General features: G+C 49.9%; 1 protein-coding gene across 5 annotated transcripts in view; it reads left to right on the forward strand.

Annotated features, from left to right (window-relative positions):
* The window catches only part of LOC144120712 (zinc finger protein basonuclin-1-like), a 325,073-nt gene that overhangs the window by 279,351 nt on the left and 22,816 nt on the right, over positions 1 to 22,906 (forward strand). The window contains exon 1 of one of the 5 annotated variants that reach the window (XM_077653369.1): positions 3,549 to 4,116. The exons of the other annotated variants lie outside the window; for them this stretch is intronic. Coding sequence (XP_077509495.1) covers positions 3,972 to 4,116 — 145 coding nt within the window. The 5' untranslated portion in view covers positions 3,549 to 3,971. Of the gene's footprint in view, positions 1 to 3,548; positions 4,117 to 22,906 lie in introns of those variants that run through there. 5 annotated transcript variants of the gene reach the window in all.

Below are 22,906 nucleotides of genomic sequence, written 5' to 3' on the forward strand. Positions count from 1 at the left end.
TGGCGTAACATCGTAGAAACGTATAGTTACGAGATTTTTACGTGTCAACGCAAAGAGAGCGGCTGTTGAATGGGGCCTCCAGGTTTTCGCCACTTGGAGTCGCATGTCGTGCACCGACACCTTGGTGCATGAATGTCTTTTGCCTTTCGCTTCCAGCAATACAGGGCGTCTGCGACCGGCAGCGTACCCAAGACCTCGTGCTTCGTGTCCACGGGTAAAATTGCAACAACAAATTTATGGCGTTTCTTGCTGTTTTTATGATCGCTTCGTCACGCTTCCTCTTAAACTGATCAAGTAGTGATAATTGTTAACTTATTCATCATGGTTTGTCGTTGCGGCTATTACTACCACATAAGAAACAGCATGTATATGAGTACCGTATGTATTACCACAAGGCAAATTAATTCGAGGAACATTTTTTTGTTTTCATCGTGTGGTGGAGCGTAATGTGACATACTGGTAGCTCTTTGCGCCTCTTTTCCTGACAACCGCGCCATCACAAGCAAACCATAGAAAGCTGTGCGGAGAGGAAACCGCCGACCGACACAGAACGGAACTGCACACTGTTGGCAGTTAACCGCCTGATAACCTTGCACGAAAGGCAAGAGGATGCCGTTTTTGTTTTTCTTTTTTCTTTATTCATGTGGTCCTCATCCTGATACTTCCTTTCTGTTAAAGACCCCCCGCCATCCTCATCATTTAATAAACCGACCAACTGATAGGGTCAGTTAAATGACTGTTGTTTGGCCGGGTACGTGCTCATTAACCTGTTTCTTTTTTTTTTTTCTCGTGCCATTCTATACCTGTTGCTCAGTTCGTGCAGGTGAACTGTTTGCCTTGACACTTCCTCCGCGTAGCGTTTCGAGATGAATTGTTCCTTTGCCCGGTGATGGCAGAAACAGAAAGTCATTCATTCGCGATATCCGAAAACATGCATTATAGCGGAGTTACTTTGTCCGTTATTATGACCTGCAGGCTGTCTGATATGAGCTCATGACTGAGACTTGAGTCAGGTCTCATTCCATCCATAACGCTGCTTTAATTACTCATAAAACTAAAGCACAGCTGCTCGTGATAAGGCGGCACACGTAAGTTCATCTCCATGTATTTATTAATCGAAAAATAATTTCATGCATGAATGCGTAGAAAGCCACTGAGCAGGAACATAGAACGACTCTGCGGCTCAAATCTTTTCCGTTGTCTATATAATATAGCGCCCTTCATTTTTTGACCCTGTAAAACCATAAGTATTTGAGGTGAGGAAAGCTCGACTTTTGGATCGCCTTCTGGAGGACGGTAATTACCGTGGCTTATTGCACTACGACACACAGAGGCGCTTGGTCCGCCGATGTTGCGACTGCGTCATTCCAGCCCCCTCTTCTTTTGTGCTTGTCTCCCGACCTTCGTGATGAAGCCTCCTCTCTGGGGTTTAGCCCGCCCTTGGTCGCTGTATACAGTCCGGCGTGTTTAGCTCCCCCCAACGCTCTCACAACGTCTGCGGGGAATCTCGCCTGCACGTAGTAGGAGACGGTCCCTAGTCGGTTCCAGGAAGACGCAGCCGTGGCGCGGACGTCCTTCGGTCCCTAACCACGCCGCCACACTTCAGGATCGTGGCGGGATCCGGTGTCCTTGTCGTAGCAGGGACGGCGCGCTTTGCTGCAGCCGCTTCTAGAACTCAGCATACAAGATCAAGGAACTCTAGTTGCTGTGTCATCGCCGTGCAGGAAGGTGAAGCAGCTTGAAATGTCACGGCTGCGGCTTTTTAAATGTGGGGTGTCAGGTCGCCTCTGTCTTCGGACTTCCAGCACCGGAAGTTACTGCTGCTTCGTGAATCACTGGGCTTACTTTTTGACAGGTCGAGGGGCGATTGAGGGAAGTACATATCGACACGTTCTTTTAAAAGGTGCATTCCTATAAACTTAAAGCATATTTTCGTATATTTTAACTTGTCCAATCATGCGGTCATCCAGCGGCATCTTTGGACTCATCCACAACGGCAGTCGTCCTCACACACGTCATTTTGTGCTTGAAGAGGCAGGGAAGACACGCCGCCTTACTGGTGCGGCGATGGTTGCCTCCTGGTGAGTTCTGGGGGCATTCATCTCTCGAATAAGGAGGACACGTTAGAACACCGCCGCGGTGCTACCTTTAGTAAAACTTCTTTTTGGGCTAGTTGGTGCATTTTGTAACCAAGGGAACGGAGCAGCGCAAAAACATGCAATCACATAAGAAGGACAGACGTCGTGTCTTGTCCTTCTTGTGTGATTGCATGTTTTTGCGCTGCTCCGTTCCCTTGGTTAAAAAAAAGGTGCTACCTTTGTATCCCGATGAAGCGGAGTGGTTAGCTGCTGGGCCTGCTGCCTCGAACGCCGAAGAGAGCCTGTGGTCTACGCAATACGCGGTGATACTTCACACAGAGCTTGGCGCCGACCTTGGCGCCGATGTTTTTTTAATTGTGCAGCATGTAAGCGTGGGAAACTGTACTGGACGGATACTGTTATTTTTATTTCTTTAGATGGCTGTATATGGGTCGTTATGCATCGCGAACTTTCCATGAAGGTGACAGGAACTGTTCTGCGCCCCTATCCGAAAGTTAGTACTTCTACGGATACTACTACTGTACGGATCAGAAGCAAGTCACCTGGGCTGTTTACTTCTTTCAAACGCTGGACATAAGCCTATGGTGCGCTAAAGAGTGAAAGAGGTGCGAAAATATTGCTAACAAGGAAGTGTCCCGTCGTTAACGGTCATAATTAATATCTTCTAGTTCCGTAGCCTGGTTTACGTTTCTCGGGTCTTAGGCACAACCTACCAAGAATACAGCGTCGTAACGAAGCAAACGAGCATCCTCACATCCCCACACATTCCATGCTGCTGCTACGATAGGTTATCCATGTTTTCCTGGTGATGGTAGGAGAGGTTAAGATGAAGAGGAGGATCAAGAAGTTGACGAAGAAGATAACCTCAGCAGGTCAATACGTCAAATATTGTTTGAATGTGCAAGACACCCTGGCTAATCCGCCACTGTGGGTATGTGCCACTCAGCGTGAGGCCAACAACAACAACAACATGGTCTCCTGTAGGAATTCTTGTCAGCAGTAACGCCGAGGTGTAGTTCAGGTGCAGCAGTACAGTTACTGATGAAGTGCATTTCCGCACCACTTGCTCCCGACAGTTGGCGGGCATATTCGCACTTTTCTTTTTTGTCTTTCTCAAGAGCGTTTTCCTGTCAGCGAAAGGGCTCGCAATTCGACGAAAGTCGAGCCGATCGGACGGCAGAGCGGCAATGGCGGCGCGGCAAGCGCAAGTGCGGCAAGCGAGGAAAATGCACACCGGGTCGCTAACCAATCCCGGATGTTGGGCCTGCCTTGTCGCGCTCGCCGCCGAACGCCGCCGCGTGTCTGCCGCTGCCGCCGCAGCGGCGAGGAGGAGTTGAAATTGAGAGAGGGGGCGCGTGTCACCGGGAGAGCGCGAGAGCGAAAGGGAGAGGAGAAAAGCGAGGGGGAGGCCCGTCTGCCGCGGCGGGCAGGCGCGCGGCCGGTATCGCGGCGACACAAACAGACGTGTCGCTGGCGCCCGCTATGTAGCCGGCTGTGCGTGCGCCGTCCGCTGCTTGGCCGCCGCCACAGAGACCTGCTGGACACATCCCCTTCCCTCGCCGATGCGCACCTCGGAGACGACGAGGCCGCGCAGCAGCAGCAGCTGGCCGACGACGCCTCCCCGTGCGTGACTCGGTCACGGCGCGTGCCTCAGCGGCGGCGGCTTCGGCTCGCGCGACTCTCGAGGACGACCACGCGTCCCGCGTTTGTGGTCTATCGAGATACTGCCGCGGGTGTGCGCGCAGTGATGGTTCGGAAACGGTGGTTGTGATGGACCTCGGCAGCCGGCGCCGAACGAAGGCGGCGGGCTAGGAGACAGGCAGGGAGACGAGTGGAGAGCCCCCGTGAGGGGCTCGAGGACCGAAGGTGTCGATGCGGTCGCTGGGCTCCCCCGGGGCCTCCGTCGGCGGTGTGTCGCCGCGAAGAGCCGAGGACGGCTTCGGCGAGGCCGTCACCGCTGGTCGTCAGGGGCGGCCGGAGCGAAGCCTCACGCCGGAGGAGTCCGCTGACGTCTCAGGTACCTCGTCCCCCTCTTTTCCTCGCGTTCGCTCTCGCGCTGCCGCGGACTCGGTGTGGGATCTCTGACCGACGCATGGGCGCTAATCGTGCGAGCGCTCCCAGCTGCCAGCCGAGTAGCATCAAACTGCGGGCTGGCTACTCAGTTGCTTTTTGATCGCTTGGCTTGCGCGCCACGGCGTGGTTTGCAATCTCACCAGCCGGTTTACTGTCATCGCTACCTCTTCGCACAGTGCTTGCAAACAGCAAAGCACGTCATTGGGATGGCTCATTTCATATCCACACATATCGTGTGCGGTTTCTCTAACTACTTCGTGGAATGACATCAGCGCGGTTGGGCTGATGCGATTCTCGTAACAACGTCTTCGTAACATTGTCATTGTGGTCGTCACTCTCGTCCAGCTATGAGTGTTTTTGTTGTCTCCGCTCACCGGGAACCTCAGTTAAGAGACAGAAACACGAGAGCCGAATACCGCGCTGTCAGGCCCTTTTGTCAAATCCTTTGTGTACAGGTTTTGCGCGTCCCTGGCGAGTAACGAAGCGACATAAGCGGTGCAGCTGCTCGCCTCCTTGCTACGCGCGCGCTCTTTATCACTTTTTTTTTTTACTAGCGCTTGTGCCGGCAATAGTGTCCGCGGCGAAACCTCTCTCTGGGAACTACAAGCGTTAGTACCGCCGCATTTGTTTTTCTTCTTTTCAACAACCATGGTGTTATTTCGAATGTGTTGTACGTTCTATATACGACGAAGGCTTTTTGGTGGTTGTTTTGCGCGATGTTCGAGTAAGAAAGAGTCAGCGTGCCACGTTGTGTATCAGTGATCGTTCGGGGGACTCCGTTTTCAACTCAGGGGGAATGGAGAAGCTTTGGGCCAATGCTATGCGAAATTCGGGAAACACGCATGTCTGATGAGTTGTGAAACTTTCCGCAGTTACAGTAGCGGTGTGCCTCCCATCCTATAGCAAAGAAACCGTGCAGTTCAAGGGTGCTTCTCCGCCACGCACGATTTGCTGCTGTCTTCACGTGCATCGTGTCTTTCGCTCAGTCCAGGAAGAAGCGCCTATTCGGATTCGCCGTGAACACACCGCTGGCATAAAGACAATGAGGTCAACATTTCGCCCTTGCAGTGTTAACGGAGGCAACTACTGTTTCTGTAGTGTTCGCTTCTTATAGGTATTTTATTTTGATTCCATGGCAACAAAACAAGGTCGCCGCGTCTTACTGCGGAACAGCGACTTCCCCAATTATCACTGCATGGCGTTGCTACATTGTTATTGAAAACATTTATTCTCGACAAGAGAAAGGATGGAGAAAGGTGGCGTCCTCAGTGCAGAACTCAGGCGGTCGTGAGCTCCCGTAAGACGAATTTCGTTTAATTAAAATGGACCATGCTGAGGCCGCGCGCGCCACATACGGAACGTTTTCGTCAAGATTGAGCGTACTTATATAGAAACGGTAGAATTGTGCCGCTGATGGAAAAATTAAAACCGCCCTGTTATGCAACAGTTAGCCAGTAACAGGGGCGTACACCACCTATTGCCAGTGCTCAGCTCTTCTTTGTCGAAGAATGACAGCTGTCTTTTTCCTGTGTTTGATTCTGTTCCACGTTGTATACACTGCGTGTAGTTAAAAAAAAAAATGAAGAGACACGGGCAAAGCGCTGTGCACATGCAACTGGTGCGGAAGTTCACCGATTGCGCTTGCAGTTGTCGGCGGAATACTTCACTCCTCCTCTCATTTTCTTCTTGCCGAAGCTCCCATACATTCTGTCCAGCCCGTCTTCGTCTTCTGCTTCTTCCAAGCTCACCTCGATAAATGATGCGCATATATCTCCCCGCACACGCGGGCATGCATTACAACAATAACAAAAAAAATCACGTTTCATATCGGAAGAGTGAGGTGTGATATGTGCGGCGTCTCATCATAGCCGCCGCATTTCTCCAAATTCGAATTTATGTGTGTGGAGCAGCGTCGCCTTGGCAGCAGCCCCAGAAAGTCGTTCACGGCATCCATGTCGCGCGTATGTATATTTATGTATAAACGCGGAGGCGCTTCCAGCGAATAGAAAAGTTGTTTTAAACTAGCGAACTCCGATGTTTTATTTTTTTTTCACAACTGGTCATCACACACTGCTTAAGTCGCATGCGACTGCAACGCTGGGCAGCCCGTGAGACTTCTCACGGGTGTGAAAACAGGCCGAATGATCGTTACACACGGGCATGCAGGCGATAAAATTACAGTATCCGTCTCTCGTGAGCGATCACCTCTGTACAAATTGTTGCGCCTGATCGGTTGCATGCTTAACAAAATTGGTGCGAGAGGAACCCCGTGACATCGATACCGTTTACTCCGATACTCAGGCAGGACTGTTTGATTGATCATAACTAATTTATTTATGGTAAATATGAAATATTGCTAAATTCAGCGCTCGCGATACGGCTGTCTCGTGACGAAAATATAAGCAAAATATAACACATCGATATGTTACAAGTTCTGTGGCGCACTTGGAGTAATCGATTAACCATCGCGTTGGCTGAGCGGGTGTGGCTTTGCGCCACTGAGCACGACGTTGCAGTTTCCACAGCCATCTCTGGGGGCCGTGTTTTTGCGAGAGCGAAAGTCCGATGAATTCTATCGCGCGCATTAAATGACGCTGGGTGGTCGAAATCGATCAGGATCCTTTTACTGTATACGATGCAGCCAGCATATATTGGAACAGCGCCTTGGATAAGAAACAGAGCAGTTATGACAATGGAGCAAAACAAACATCAAACATAAATTGCTTCGGTATACTTTCTACAGCTGTCATTGTCATCAGCGCCTTGGTTTTCCATGACGTTAAGTTCTTCGGAAGAAATCAGAGTACGTTTGTAAAAATATTTGGCTGCTGTAGCAAGTACTTGATCCCTTACAAAAATGGTCTATATACTTCTTATAGACTCTATTGCTTTCCTATAGATATTCATTTTGTCTATTCATATTCTATAGACTGTCTATAGACAGAAGTCTACTAAAAGTGTAAGGCCATAAATCTATAGATTGTGTGCAGACTATCTACATGATTTGTATTGCCTATAGACTGTTCTCTAGGGTTTTTCCATAAGATGTCTATAGAATTTATAGACATAAGTCTATGGACCGTCTATAGACTGTCTAAAATAATTTTTGCAAGAGATCGGAAATAAACAGGATCGGAAATAAAAGGGATCGGAAATAATGTAGCGTTTCGGAGACACTATATCGCTTTGAAGCGTACATATTTAATCGCTGAAACTGCATTTACGAGGGCAACTTTCATATGCTGTTGCCATGCTGCAATTAGGCATGGATACCCGGCCTCGTGTAGTTAACGTATTTCCTTGCCGCGTCGATAGTGACAGTGCTTAAATCAGCGGTAGCTTTCCGCTCGGCATGCCATGGCCAGCGGAGGCATTAATTGGTCTCCGCGTGTCCGCGCCGAAGAATTGCCCAAGTATGTGCGTGCGCCGGGGGTTTTTAAGTTAAGCGCCTGGCTCGGCTTTTTGACACGCGTCCGAGCCGGATGTGTAATTTCGCGCGCGAATCTTGAGTGCAAGTTCGTGACTCGCGAGGGTTTCGCGTCTCTTATATATATATCGCGACACGAACCAGTCCGCGCGCGCTTATATTATCCGAAGCGCGCGCACTTAGGAGACTTGGCTCGCTTAACGAGCGAAGCCTATCCCCCAGCTCGCTTAACGTATGACGCTGAACGCGGTTCCCGCGCCGCAGCCTGATGGTTATCAATGATGGCCATCGAGTCGCTGTAACGAAGTGATGATTGTTCTTGCCAGGAACACTTATTTATTTCTTTTTTTTTGCGCTGCAGCCCGCAGAAATAACGGCGGATACTGTGTCGCTAAATTGCAGCTGCAATCGCGGAGCTCCAAGCTATAAGGGCGGTGAATGCAAATGCAGAGTGCTATAGGTCGTACACTATAAGGCCGCCTCACGTGCCGGCCACGGTGGCCGCACTGTCTGCACACTCTGAGTTCTGTGTATCTCTGCGCGTGTTATATATATGTGCAAAAGCTCGAAGGAGGTTTCGTCCGACCGAGGAGAACCGGCGAAATGCCGGAATATAAGTCGTGGCTTCATTTGGGAGTTTAACGTTCCAACCGCGTCTCCAACTTCATCTCGTCAAATCCACCACCTGCACCGAGGAAGCACATTCATCAGTCCAAAACCGCTGTCTATCACTTTAAATCATGTCCATTTCATTTTGCGTTTATTATCTCCACCTCTCATGTAATGCCAGCATAACTATAGGGACCCTTGAGGAACAATAAATGCGATGAAGGCAGTGATTTTTTGCTTTGATCGCTTGCGTTTAAATATAGACGCGCCACGGTGGCTGAGCGACGATGGTTTCCAGCAATAATTAGCACTCATTCAATTCCAGCCGTGGCGATCGACAATCGGGGGCATTATTTAAGTAGTGGCGCAATGTTTAAATGCCCCGAAATGAGATTATAGGCCTATATGGAACATTTATACCGCCCGAGCCTTTTCGCAAATCGTTATTTTGGTCCTCCATTTATCATCGGTAGCTGCTGCCTCTGACGTCAAAGCTGAGAGTTAACTAAAAAAAAAAAACCAGTTTTCGGCTCCGATATGAGTTCAAGCCTGGCCCGTGCAGTGACAAACTAGTAATAATGAAAAGATAGAATACTGCCCCTGATCATAATTCCGTGCTCTAACCGTGGACTAAAAGCCTTAATGCTCCGCCTTCGTAAGTTTCTCACCAGTAGCGCAGTAAAAAATATTACCTTAGGGAAGATTACTGGTCAAAGTTGATATATTGCATTTTACAGTGAGACACGAGAAATAACAAAGGGCGTGAATACTAACGCACTGCACGCTGTAATTACAAAGTCGTTGCTAAATAAAACTTTATTCAGTATTATAAACACCACCAAAGTCATATGTTTAACATCTATACTTAATATATGCGCACACATAGTCTGCGCAGTGGGAACACTTTTTAAAGAGCATCACTCATTGCTTAGAGAACATGATGCGTATAAAAACGTTTGACAAGAGTGGCACTGTGGAAGAGATATAATTGACTCTTTACATGCTGTTTACTGCCAGTCAATATACAGTTGGTGGTCGTACGTAACAGGTGCTAGCAGGATTTGATCTACTGCTGTGTGGAGAATTCCAAAGTAAAGCTCGTTATATAGTACTTCATACTTCGCGTACCTCTCCTGTGACGTATACGCCCACGTTTCTTGCTTAACACGAGCCGCCTGCTTCCGGCAACGGCACTTGCGTAGTAATGTAAGGCGACACTCTGCCGGCTCATACATGCGACGGCGCGTGGGTTTTCACGGAGTTGTATAGGTCGACACCTCCGCGTACGATGAGAGGGATCAGAGGAAGCTTGCGCCATGATAGACCGCTCTCTTTCAATGTATGCTTATCATATATAAATATTGCTAACCGGCCCAGCACTTCATTTCGTATTACCATCAAACACTCTATACTCGTCGCATAATGAATTGCGTCTGACGTCATTCGCGTTACATGTGTACAGCTGAGACATGAATACAGACGCAAAACTTGCTATATTAAGCGCTATCATGCCATACACCGATGCTATAGGCACGAGCCTGGAGCGCTATGGGGCAGCGCGAAACGCACGAGATCGTCGCAGAAACGAAAGGGAGGATCGAAATTGGTAACGCGCACCCAACCAACCCGCCGGTGGCTCAGTGGTTAGGGCGCTCGGCTATACTGATCCGGAGTTCCCGGGTTCGAACCCGACCGCGGCGGCCGCGTTTCGATGGAGGCGAAACACTAAGGCGCCCGTGTGCTGTGCGATGGCAGTGCACGTTAAAGATCCACAGGTGGTCGAAATTATTCCGGAGCCCTCCACTACGGCACCTATCTCTTCCTTTCTTCTTTCACTCCCTCCTTTATCCCCTGATCCGGTGTTCCCGGGTTCGAACCCGACCGCGGCGGCTACGTTTTTATGGAGGAAAAACGCTAAGGCGCCCGTGTGCTATGCGATGTCAGTGCACGTTAAAGATCCCCGGGTGGTCGAAATTATTCCGGAGCTCTCCACTACGGCACCTCTCTCTTCCTTTCTTCTTTCACTCCCTTCTTTATCCCTTCCCTTACGGCACGGTTCAGGTGTCCAACGATACATGAGACAGATACTGCGCCATTTCTTTTCCCCCAAAACCAATTATTATTATTACTTATGGCGCGGTTCAGGTGTCCGCTGATATGTGAGACAGATATTGCAACATTTCCTTTCAAAAAAAAAATATTTTCTTTTTCGCGCAACCAAGGCGGATCAGCAAACAATGCGTATCGCGCTGCTAAGGACTAAGTCGCAAGATCGGTGCCCATCGGCTCTGTTTTGAGGGTATAGTATGCGATTTTGGCGCCCCTTCGAGTGACCCAGTCCTCGAAATTGATCCGGGGACGCGTACTGTGTGTCTGTGCATATGGAAACGTGGCACTTTTCACAGCTCACCACAGAACTAGACCTTCTTGGCAATATAAAGCGAAAAAAGACAGCAGTGTGAACTCCGAGTGGGCTGGCTGACACAAAGTGGATCGGGAGTGGGCGACAAATTCCACACCCTGCAACGCGTTAGCAAGTGTGCGTAGAGTTGTTAAAGGAGGCCGGAAGCGCGGGGGGGGGGGGGGGGGGGGCAGAAAACTCGCGACGCGAACCCACGCGTAGAGTTGTTGCAGGGCGAAAGGGGCTCGTAGTGTTTTGTCAGCGTCGTCGTGGGCTGTCCTCAGTGTCATAAGGGCTGAAAAAATGCAGGGCATACGGGAAAACAGCAACATCCTAGGCTCGATCGAGTTGGTGTATTCAGTAGAGCACCACGCGCGGTATTCGGAGATAATACAGTTGAATCTCGTTACCTCATCTTCACGAAGGAGCCCGGCAATTACATCTTTATAGCCGTAACTTCGTTATACCCCGGATTGACCGAATTTCCAAGGGTAATTGTCATTCCTCCGTTATATCCATTATTTTGTTATAACGAGGTTCGACTTATACGCTTCGCCTCCAGTCGTGGGTGTTAAATTTCCGCTTTCTTTCAACTCGTTTACCTCCTCTACAGAGGAAAAAATAAACAACATTAATTTCGCGTTTTGTTAAGAACACAAATCGATAAATGTGTTTGCAGGCGTCAGTTAATTCGTGACAGTGTAAAGCATGTATGTCGCATGCTGTCCCAGTTAGACAATCTCCTCCTCCGCAAAATTTATTATTTTTATTGTCATCATCTCAGGGTACGACAGTGTCGTTGCTGTGATTTAGTCTTTAAAGTGCGTGAGCGCTGTGATACACGGAAACACGTAACGAAAGCTAAGCTGATGCATCGGGCCAGCTCTAGCTCTGACGCCAGCAGAAAAAGAAGCGGGACGACATCGACAACACGACGTATGTGACAACTCGAGACGGCGCTAATAGACGCCTGTGCATATGAGGAGAGAAACTTGAAAAATGGACTTCGCTTCAGGGGTCGGATGTTCCAACACCCCGCGTGAACACAGAGCAACAGTCATGGCGGCACTTCGTGACGTGTTTTGTGACAGGCTTTGACGCGTGAGACTGCGCATCCAACAAAAGCCCTTCTCCCCGTTATTTCTTTTACTCCTGGTGTACCATTTCTGTCTATAGCAGTCTGTGACGTCAAAGCTGGTAAGCGTTGATAAACTAGCAAGCAGTGTCTGCTCCGGCTGTGTTATCTCAGGCGGGACTGACACCTGACAGAAAAGCAGAGCAATTTTAAAAGAATCATCCCTGTCTTTTTTGTTAACTGCTGTGACAGCATTTGTACACCTTTAAAGAGAATCTGTTTACCCGGCTTTCGCAAGGTTGCTTGAACTTAGTAACAGAGCCAAACAAACAAACAAACAAACAAACAAACAAACAAACAAACAAACAAACAAGCTAGCCTGTCGATCGCTCGGGCTAGCCGCGCTTCACGCGCATCACCCCCTTCTCTCTCGCGCCACGTAACCGCAACGGTTCTTTGCGTATATTGGCCAACAGCAGAACCCAAGCGATTTCCGCTGCATTGGCGAAGCCTGCAACCGACATCGACCCGCGCGATGGCAGCTTCGACTGACGCGCACAGTCCCGTAATGTTCCGTATTGGATCCGCCTCAGCTGCCCTCTTCATTATTCTCTCTGCCGAAGCGAATCGTGTGCTGAAAACGAGGCGCGTTGCTATTTATTATTAATTTATTTGTTACCACTTCTTGCATGGCGATTGCTGAGGTCCACCAACAAAATCGGTGGTGTGTATATTTCTGTCAGAAGGTTCGGTTTATGGGGTTTAACGTCCCAAAGCGACTCAGGCTATAAACGATGCCGTAGTGAAGGGCTCCGGAAGTTTCGACCACCGTGAAGTACTGTCAGAAGGCGTACGTCAGCGTTCTCACTTCGGATATATCTTCAACTCGAAAATGAGATAACATACTCAAAGTGAAGTATCCATTCGCCTCGTATGCGGGAGGTGCGGGGTTAGATCCCCAGTGCCGTCGGGTACCCACCGGTGGTATACAATGGGTACAAGCTTCCCCTGGCCTGGTGCTCGGCTTAATCAGGGTGAAATTCTTGGGAAATCGGTCTCTGACCCTACCTCGAGTAATCGAAAACACCTTGTGCCATGGCGCTTTTTGGCCACAGTTGCCCTTGCGCCATAAAAATCCATCATCATCATCAAAGCGAAGTATCGGCCATGACTTTGGACGGTATAAAAGGTCCTGCGCTCTGAACACGAATAAGCCTACATGGGAATAAAAAGGTAATGAGCTGTCCTCTTGGCGCCCTCTCTTCTAGAGCCAGGTTTTTTTATCAAGTCCAGGGGTAGATTTACATCACAAAGTGAAAACTTACTGTTGACAGCGGAAACAGGTTCCCTCTTTAAAATCACAGATTTCGAGCGATGTTTCAAGGTCCTTTATTTGCTAGCCTCAAGACCTCCCGTGCCGCGTTTAAAAGCCTCCTTCCACTACTAACCGCATCCAGTCAATGCGCTTTGCTGTAAGAATACGTCTCCGTTTCCAAGTGTCAGCAAACAGAGACTGTGCATGATATACGTGCAACGTACGAAACTGCGCCCTGTACGCACCCTCTCTCCAACGCATCGCGTTTATTGAGAAGCCATTTCGAAAACTCTCCGCCTTAAATGCGGACCAATACGATTTAGCGTCAACTACTACATCCCCATTTTGTGGTTCACCCTATACCTGTCTGTCGGCTGAAATCGATTCGTCTGTCCCTTTAATGCGAAAGAGAACACAGTTTGAACATTGTTTATGATTACTACATATTTTTTTTTTTGTGGCAAACGCACTTTTTCTTCTTCTGTAGCTACCATTCCTGTATTATCCTGAAGTATAGCTTCTGCTTCAGTGCAGAAATAAACGAAACATTCGTTTTTTTTTTTTTGCAAACTGATTTTTCCCTTTGATATCGGACGGACCTGCATACGTATATGCCGGTGTGCATTCTGTAGAAGTCCCTCAGCGCCGGCACGTCTTTCCAGTATTCATTTTCTGGCTTACGTCACCGGTGGTCTGTTAAAGCACGGCAGAGAGTCAGATCGAGTGCTAGTGTTAGGTTAGGTTAGGTTAGGTAAGGCCTTTGTCCTGGAGTGGACACAGCCTGGCTTGTAATGTGATACTTGCTTCTCGTGCGAGGAGTATCGCTTCCCGCTCGCTGCTTGCTCTTGAAATGTCGTCTTGTTGGCATTTAACCAGCACAAACTCGACTTTACCATATGAGAACGCACACGTGTGCAGGCGCGCGTCCCAGGGCTGTCAACACATCGCGCAAGGACGTACGCAGTCACCACCTGAAACAAAAAACAACAAAAAGCAACAACAGCCTGCGTTTCCCTGTTGTCCTGTCGTTTGCGGCGGTATACGGCCTCGGAGCTGTAGAAAAAAAAAGCAGTAAAAAGACTATGTTGCTCGGACATGTGTTCACCGACCGCGTTTCCACATGGTGTACGCGTACACAGCGTGTCGACGCTTGCGTATATTGGGACGCGGTCTTCTTTCTTTGTTTCTTCGTTTCGTCTTTTGTCGCCACGTCGTTCTCTGCAGCTTATACTCTGCTTCCGTGCGGCTTGTATGTTTTGCGCGCGTCGCAGTGTTTTCTTTTTTAGGCGTATTCGGCTCGTCAGTGCGCTCGCAGCGCGCCCGGCCGATCGCTATTGTCCCCTTCTGTGCCGAGTACAGGAAAGGGCACGACTGAATGACACATGTGGATCACCGACGAGGGCAGATGCCCTTCTCTGCAGCCTGGCTCGACTGTCTCCCTTTGCAAGGATGGACAGCGGAATAGCGTCGCGGATATCTGTGACGCCGATATATAGAGATTCGATATGTGGAGCACTCGGAGAGAGGAGCGGACTCCTGGCTTGTTTTGCTCCTGTACTGCATTGCACCGCTGTGCTATAGACGACAGGTTGGAAAGGAACAGAAATAGAAAGGGCCGATCTGGTGCGGCCTCCATTCAAAAGAGAACCCAGTGAAACCCGTCGCGTTTGTTCGCTCTCACTGTATACGTTCGCTGTGTGTTTTCTCGGTAGTCAGTTCGCTCTCCTCAGCCGCCACGGACTAAAACTTCTTTACTGTTGGACGCCCGCGGGAGGCCCCGACTAAACCGCGAATTTGCATGTAATAAAATGGTCGTAGACAGACTTCTGTGTTTTTCTAGCGAGTTGGCCGGGCCTACTTCGCCAAATCCGGAGTATTTAGAAAAGGAACTTCCACACGATCAGCCTGGAAAATCAGTGCCCCTGGATCGATACACTGGCTTGACTTGTAGCTTTTATTGAAGCGCACGAAGCACAGACTTAGCACAACCATCGAAATGAGCAAGAGGAGGAGGAGGATGAGGAGGAACAGCTTTATGTTAAGAAAAAAACTAAAGGTCATCAAGGGTGGGCTTCTACTTGTCCAGGAGTCCACGGGCCTGGACCTCACGGAGAGCTCTGTCCACTAGCCATGTTGGGCCAGCTGGTTGAGCAGCTCGCAGAGCGGCCTCCCATGAGGAGTGGGGAGGGGGGGGGGGGGAGGGACTGCCATGGGTCGAGGGCATACCTGCATGTAGTGTACGAGTTTGGCCTTGGCCGCCCCACATGTTTAGCAGAGTGGGAGGGTCAAGGTGGGGTGTCGAAAGGAGTTCCTCGTGGAAAACGGCAACCGCACTTTAATTGGCAGTGACTTGGTGAATGACCTGCTGATCGCATCTCTTTTCGGCGCACCACAACGCAACATCTCATTGCTGGACACTATCGTGAGTTTGGCCAACTTCAGCAGCCCGCATCACCTGAAGGCAGTCGGAAGTGAGCAATGCCTTTATTGGGCGTCTGATGGTGACTGTAGCTTGCGCTATATATGTTCAGCCTGACGCGTGACAAAAAGAGCGTCTCACGAAACACAGCGGGACTACACAGCTTCGCACATCTGAAGTCACGAAAGTGGGTCCCGAAGCCGCTTTTCGCACAGCCCTGCTGACTTTCGTTCAATACTATACGAATGGGAAGTCCCTTGTTTGTGTAAACAAGCGCTAAGCACGTCCAGACTTTAAACCGCCTTGTACGGCGCTTCCGTGACCCGTAAACAATTGAAGCCGACACACTATATCACACTCTACCGATCCAGGTGCCTTTTCATTCGTGCTACTGCTCGAATTTCTCGATGCCACGCAAGTGTTGTGACCCCATCACTGCCCGTTCTTCAGAACCGTCAACGCCCGTTTATTTGCCCAGTGCGCACATCGGCAGGCGCACAAGACCTCTCCGAGGAAAGAGTGCCTTACGTGTTCGCGTTAAGTGCGACTGCGGCTGTGCACGTGCCCAGTTGTGCTTGGGCGGCGCACGAGCGCAGCACCTTCAAGCCTCACCGCGTCCGCGGCACGCTTGCGGACTTTGCGTGCCGAGCGTGCCTAATGGCGCCGTGAGCTCGGCGCGGTTTCATTAGGCGTGCGCGGGGGGCCGCACATAATCACATGCGGGGCGGAACAATCGGCACACTCACCTGGTTTCGCGCGACCGCTCGCCGCCCGCGCTGGCCGCGGGCGTCGCGCCTCGCACGACAAGCGGCGGCGACGCATAAATTATGTGGGGGCGGGATCGGCCGGACACCTCGACGCGCGGGCGCTCCCCTCTGCTGCTGCAGGTGCGCCGAGCCACGCAGCGGAGAGGCCGACGCGTCTTTGCGACCCGGCGGGCGTTCACCGACGTCCACACACGACGTTGGCGTTATACCGCCGTGGCTGTAGCGGCCCGTGGCACCGGCTAGCGTGTTGTTTATACGGTGAAGGGCGTACAGTGACCGCAGCGGTGCCAGTGGTACCTTGAAGGAACCCGCGCACGCCCATGCTAACCGTTTCGAACCGCGCCTGGAGAAGCTTCCCAGGTGTGCGTACCGACGTTGGCTGCCGTTAAACAAGTCCTTATGGGCCCAGTCGAGCTGTTTTGGACAGATTTTAGCCATTGAATATCTCTAGGATGTATTTTTCCCTGGAAAATGGATAGAATTGGACTGAATTGAATTGCATTCACGCCCATGGCAGAGTGGAAGAGCGTTTCAGTTTGAAGCCCGCAGGTCACCGTTGTTCGAACTTTGTAATGTTGGACGCTGGAATTTGTTCCGTTCGCGAACCACCGTACGCGGTTTTGCCATTTTTCCTTGCTATCATAATTCGGGGCTTGCGCCGAAGATGTGTCGTACCCGCTAAGTCTCCCGTCTGAAGTGAACAGTTCTTAACGCAGTCTGCGAACCGTGAAACTATCGGTCGTGCATACCCGGTTATGCAGATGATATGCAATTCGAAGTTCGGGTTTTTTTTAGGCGTATATGAAACTACGGAAGACGTCTGGACATTGTACTTCAGGTGGACGCTTCATCACGCAATCCTCGCTGTGCGCTCGGTCTCATTTGAGGTTTAGGGAGTGGTATCCTGACGAGATGAGAAGCCTGTAGGCTGTTTTAGACAAGCAGGTCCGGAACAGGAGGCAAACAGACTGGGGTGGCTGTTTCAATAATGGTGCACTTCTGCTTCTGAAAGTGGGCCTGTGCTCTAGCATTTGCACACGTGGATCCTCGAGGACTTGAATGCGTGAATGAATGAACGGTCATTTCACGGAAACTAGAAACAAGCAATAAGGGAGTAATTACTCACTGACATCCATCCGAGCGCAGCCATACGGCTACAGAGGAAAGCTATGCAGCTTTCTCAGAAACTTCGTAGTTAAAGAAAAATTCGTCCTGGTCCGGGGTTCGAATCCGGGACCACCGCTTCACCGGAGCAGTCGCTCTACCAACTGAGCTAATCGGGACGGCAAGCTTATGGTAGGGCGGGGAGTAATTACTCATTGACTTTCAAACGAGCGCAGCCATACGGCTACAAAGGAAAGATCGATCCGGTGAAGCGGTGGTCCCGGGTTCGAACCCCGGACCAGGACGAATTTTTCTTTAACTACGAAGTTTCCGAGAAAGCTGTATAGCTTTCCTTTGTAGCCGTATGGCTGCGCTCGGGTGGATGTCAACGAGTAATTCCTCCCTTAATTCTCCACCACCTTGGGGGATTCCCCTAAATCATTTGATAATTGTTTTTTTTTGGGGGGGGGAGGAAATGGCGCAGTATCTGTCTCATATATCGTTGGACACCTGAACCGCGCCGTAAGGGAACTGATAAAGGAGTGACTGAAAGAGGAAAGGAAGAAAGAGGTACCGTAGTGGAGGGCTCCGGAATAATTTGGACCACCTGGGGATCTTTAACGTGCGCTGACATCGCACAGCACACGGGCGCCTTAGCGTTTTTCCTCCATAAAAACGCAGCCGCCGCGGTCGGGTTCGAACCCGGGAACTCCGGATCAGTAGCCGAGCGCTCTAACCACTGAGCCACCGCGGCGGGTGTAAATCATTTGACCAAACCAGAAACAAGCTCCGGCAAAACTACGCGTTTTGCTCGCGTATATACTGGAATGTTCTGGCTGCCGGGTGCGTCGCTTGCGAATCCCTTTATGCCTCAAAAACACCGTGAAACTCATGGTGTATACGCTTACGCGCCGCCAACGCGATCCACACATGAAAACATTTTGCTCACTTTGAGTCCAGTCCTTGAAAGGGCGGACCTATCCGCGTTCTTTTTGGCTAATCAGAACATCGTCCACATACGTTACGCATAAGCTTTGTCCAAAGTGGACGAGCCACCGGCCTTGACGCATTCCGGCTGGCCTGTATTTTAAGAGCGTTAGCTCTTATTCATCACGTTTCTCGATTTCTTGGGGGTCTGCTACCACCTCCCTTCGGCGTGAAATTTTCCAAGTTCGAGGAATCCAAGATGGCGGCCCCAATAGTAAATCGAAATAGCAACCCAATTAGTGATTGGCTGGTGACGTAATTAGTATGTACCTCTCATTAATCTCATTCATATCAATTCTAGTAAACCAAACAGCTAACGCTCGTTACTTCAGCGTCTTCCAGACGGTGGCGACAACATTTTTTTTAGTGGGAAAGTACTTCACGAGGTCTAACTGGCTCACCGAGTTTGTGCGAAGCTTGACCTTGAAGGTGAACTTAACAAAACTTAGCAAACAGCCCATGCAGAAATAAAATAAACATTGCCGCGACTGGGTTTGGAACCAGCGGCGGCCCGAACAGATCAGCTTCGCTGGCCACTGCACGAGAGCACTGTATGCCATCGCCGCAGACGATCACCCCTCGTGCTAAACTGCGACACACTCTCGCGCTGTGCACTGCACATCGTCGTCTTCATCAAATTCCGTCTGCGACGCGTACAGATTAGATCAGCTTAACTTCGATCAGAGCTTAACCTGAGTCTAATGTCGTCGCGACACGTTCCTAGGACCCAGCAAAGCAAAACCATGAGCCAACCAGGCTGAACACATGCTTTCACACGTCTACTCGGTTTAACTACGATAAAACCCTTCTGCGCTTTCTTTTTATGAAGGCCTAACGGGCGGAGTAAACTGCCGTGGACTGTATGCGGCTGAACGCTTCTCCCGAGAGGATCAACGGCCACATGCAAGGCCTAAACACTCTCAGTATAGCGTGTGGGCCACACCATAGGTGACTACGTATACGATTCGGTGCTGAGCCGCGATCGGAGGTCTTCGTGGGTCCATGCACGATACGCGCTCGAAGGGAAAATGAAAGCGAAAGAAACGGTGGACGAGCAGCCAAGCTCACTGCACACTAACAAACGCGCTTGTCGGCGCTACAATCCGGGATCTGCTGCTGCCCGCCTCGTATAAATTAAGATCATGGCGCATTGTCAGCTATGTCGGAGACCACGCGGACGCGTTCGCGGGGTGTCCTGGTGGCGGAGGCGAGAGCGGCCTTCCGCCTTGCTGTCACACGGGGGCGCACGCGGCTCTCCTTGTTACTCTCGCGCTCACACCCTGGAACGAGAAAGCGGCGCGCGCGCGAAAATCTGCACCGTGGTGCCTGTGAACCGCGGAGCGCGCGCGCTCGCGACGCGGCGATTTCAGAGCGTGACGTGATGGAGATACATGTATATACACTATATACGCATGCACGCGTGGCCGCCCGAGGACGCGTTCGCTGGGGAACGCGCGCCACCCCGACGGTCGCTGCCTGCCTGCGAGCAGGAACTGCAGGCGCTGGATGCTGCTTGCTGCTGGCTGTGCCTCCGGCGGCGGCGGCGACTTCGAGAGCGCGTTGCGCACGCCGGCCGGTCCGCTGCGCGCCGGAGCATGGCGCGCTACCGTAATCGCCCGCTTGGGTCGTCATGGGATGAAAAAACAACACACAAATGGAAAAGGAAGTAATGTGTGTGTTGGGAGGAGGGGGTGGTGGGGGGATAAGACTGCTTGGTGTGAACTGCCGCGTGACGGCGGCGAAAGACCCTCGGGCACGCAACACACGGGGGCGCTGCTGCATGGTTCGCGCGCCAGCTGAGCGCGCGAGAGCCGTGATCTGTGTGTGTAGTATACGCGCGCGGTTGCGGGAACAAGGGGAAGGGAAGAAAGGGAGGAGGGGAGGGGGCTAAGCATGACAACGCCGTAAACGTTGTCATGCTGTGGCCCGCGTGTGTTCGTGTGCGCGAGACCCTTCTAGTGCCTTCCCGAAGGCCAGCTGACGGCCTCCAGAGCGACTCGTTTCTGCAATTTTGCTGCGCCAAACGGACGACGAGATCAGGCAGTGCGGTACCGAGTGCAATCGCGTGAACTCCAAATGTGCAGTCTTTGTCAAAAGTAACCAGGCTAGATGGTTTGCTTCTCAGTCGTATATTGAAGCTATTATGCCGCCCCTCAAGCTCTAAATCTCTGTATGGTAAGGAGAACCCTTGTCCTCAACTTCCGAGAACTTGTTGCTCTGAACCCGTAAGGGCTTTACTATTCGAATGAGAAGCAAATCATGCAGCCGGCTTACTTTTGGCAAATACTGTGCATGTTTCCAATCGCCGGAGCAAATGTCAGATTAACACAACGTTTCTGTCTTAATGCTATTTGTACTCGCGGGATTTTCTTGAACCAAATACACAGGAGGCGGGCTACGTGAATTCATGTGTTAACGGAATGGATTGGGCAGGGAGAGTGTGCTCAAGACTGCACGTCGTTTGGGTGGATTGACCACGCTGCGTTTAATACATTGTCGCCCAAGTACGCTGAATGCCCAGCATGAGTCACTTGCTAAAGAACTCAACGGTGATCGAAGGAACCGCACGAGGAGTTTTTCAACGACCGTTCAGCTCGATTGGCATCGGCTAAAACAAAGCTCATGAATCACCATTGGAATTTCGAGGGATATTTAGAGGAGTGTGGCACTCACTATAACGCCAAAAAAGAAACGGCGTTACAAAGCCAAAACAGACAATAAAGAAATTTCTACTCTATACTCTGGATGGCACAATTACTAGTACACTAGTCAATATTTTTCTTTTCTGGCCGGAATGTCGGCTATGCGGGGTCAGAATAGGAAACAACCTGGTGCCATTGCAACTGTGTGCCGCGTGCTGGCGCTTCAATCGTTTTCTCCTCTTAACGTGCGCTTTGCGGCTACCGAAAAAGGGCCGCAACACCTCTGCAGCGAGATATGTATATATATATATATATATATATATATATATATATATATATATATATATATATATATATATATATATATATATATATATATATATATATATATATATATATATATATATATATATATATATATATATATATATATATATATATATATACTGCATTTGGACGAGGCAAGGAGGGTCATTGATGGCAACTTCGCTGGCAATCCAGTGCATACTCGTGAATAGAAGTGTGCATAGCGATTACCCGTCATCGGCCGCAAAGCGGTCCCGCGAAATATTTGAATACTAAAGAGCCCGTGGCCCGTGTGCTGTGCGATGTCAGTGCACGTTAAAGATCCCCAGGTGGTCGAAATTATTCCGGAGCCCTCCACTACGGCACCACTTTCTTCCTTTCTTCTTTCACTCCATCATTTATCCCTTCCCTTACGACGCGGTTCAGTTGTCCACCGATATGTGAGACAGATACTGCACCATTTCCTTTCCCCAGAAACCAATTATTATTATATTTGAATACCTTTTTATCGATCAACTGTAAATTAAAAACTGTACTCTGCCACATTTTGTATTGTTTGTTTGGCTTACTGACTGCTTCACTCCAAGCGTCTTTGCTAAACGTAACGCGTAAAGCTGACTGTCTTGCAAACTCCTCTTACACCCCTCTTACCTCCGCCATTTTTTTTACTCTGCTCTCTTTGCAACCCTCTTTTCCCCCTAATCGATAGGAGCAGTCTTGTCTCTCGCTGTTTGTCTCTTTCGGAATGTGTTTGTTTCCTCAATGGAGAGCGTTTTCCCCTCTCCATCTGCATACTGTGCTCCGAACACGCGAATGTTTGTGTTCAGTCGTCTTACTCTGTTGAAGGACGGTCCACCGTCCGAAACCGGTGGTAAATAAATGTTTCATCAAAGAAGTGTACTTCAACCAGTTATTTTTTATATATTTATAATCAGGGCAAATTTAATTTAAGGGCGCGTTGTTCTCTCTCCCTGGCCGCCACCTTTTTTTTCTTGTTTTCACATCGTCACGAGAATACTCAACCCCGAGCGTTTTATTATGTCGATCCTTGAGGGGTCACCTTCGAAGCGTCGAATACAGCAGATTTTTCGCAGGCCTGTAACGCCACTCGTACAGAACTCTTGTTTTGGCTTTGGGGGAAAGGAAATGGCGCAGTATCTGTCTCATATATCGTACAGAACTCTGGAAGTGCAAATGTGATCGGCGGTTGTCAGCATTCCAACGTGAGTGACAATGACATATTTTGTTCTTTTTTTTTCATCTCGAAGCAGAAAATGAGTATAAAGATTAGCGCGTTCGGGGCCAACCTTGAAGGTTCCGTTGTTCACTAAATAGATACGAAAACGAACTTCAAAGGCCCATCGAACTCGGGGTTATGTTGTATAGCTGGAGCGAGTCAGTACACTTTGCAAACTAATACGAAGGATAGTTTTCTCTACAAAAGCACACTCCCGTATAAAAAGGAACGCTAGACTAGACTTTAAAAGGCGTTTGTAGAAATCGCTGAATGCAAATCACTGTGAACAGGGAGGCCAGTGTCTTGCACAGGGAGGAATCGCAGGCCGTTTGTGACACCTATCTTATGGGTCAGCGTCGCGGCTGTGGCAGACACGTAAAAAAAAAAAAATAAGCACTGATGGAGGAGCATGCAAACTATTAAGGTCATTTGGCGGGTCGTTAAA

This window comes from Amblyomma americanum, chromosome 2 (assembly GCF_052857255.1).
Source record: "Amblyomma americanum isolate KBUSLIRL-KWMA chromosome 2, ASM5285725v1, whole genome shotgun sequence".
Lineage (NCBI taxonomy): Eukaryota > Metazoa > Arthropoda > Arachnida > Ixodida > Ixodidae > Amblyomma > Amblyomma americanum.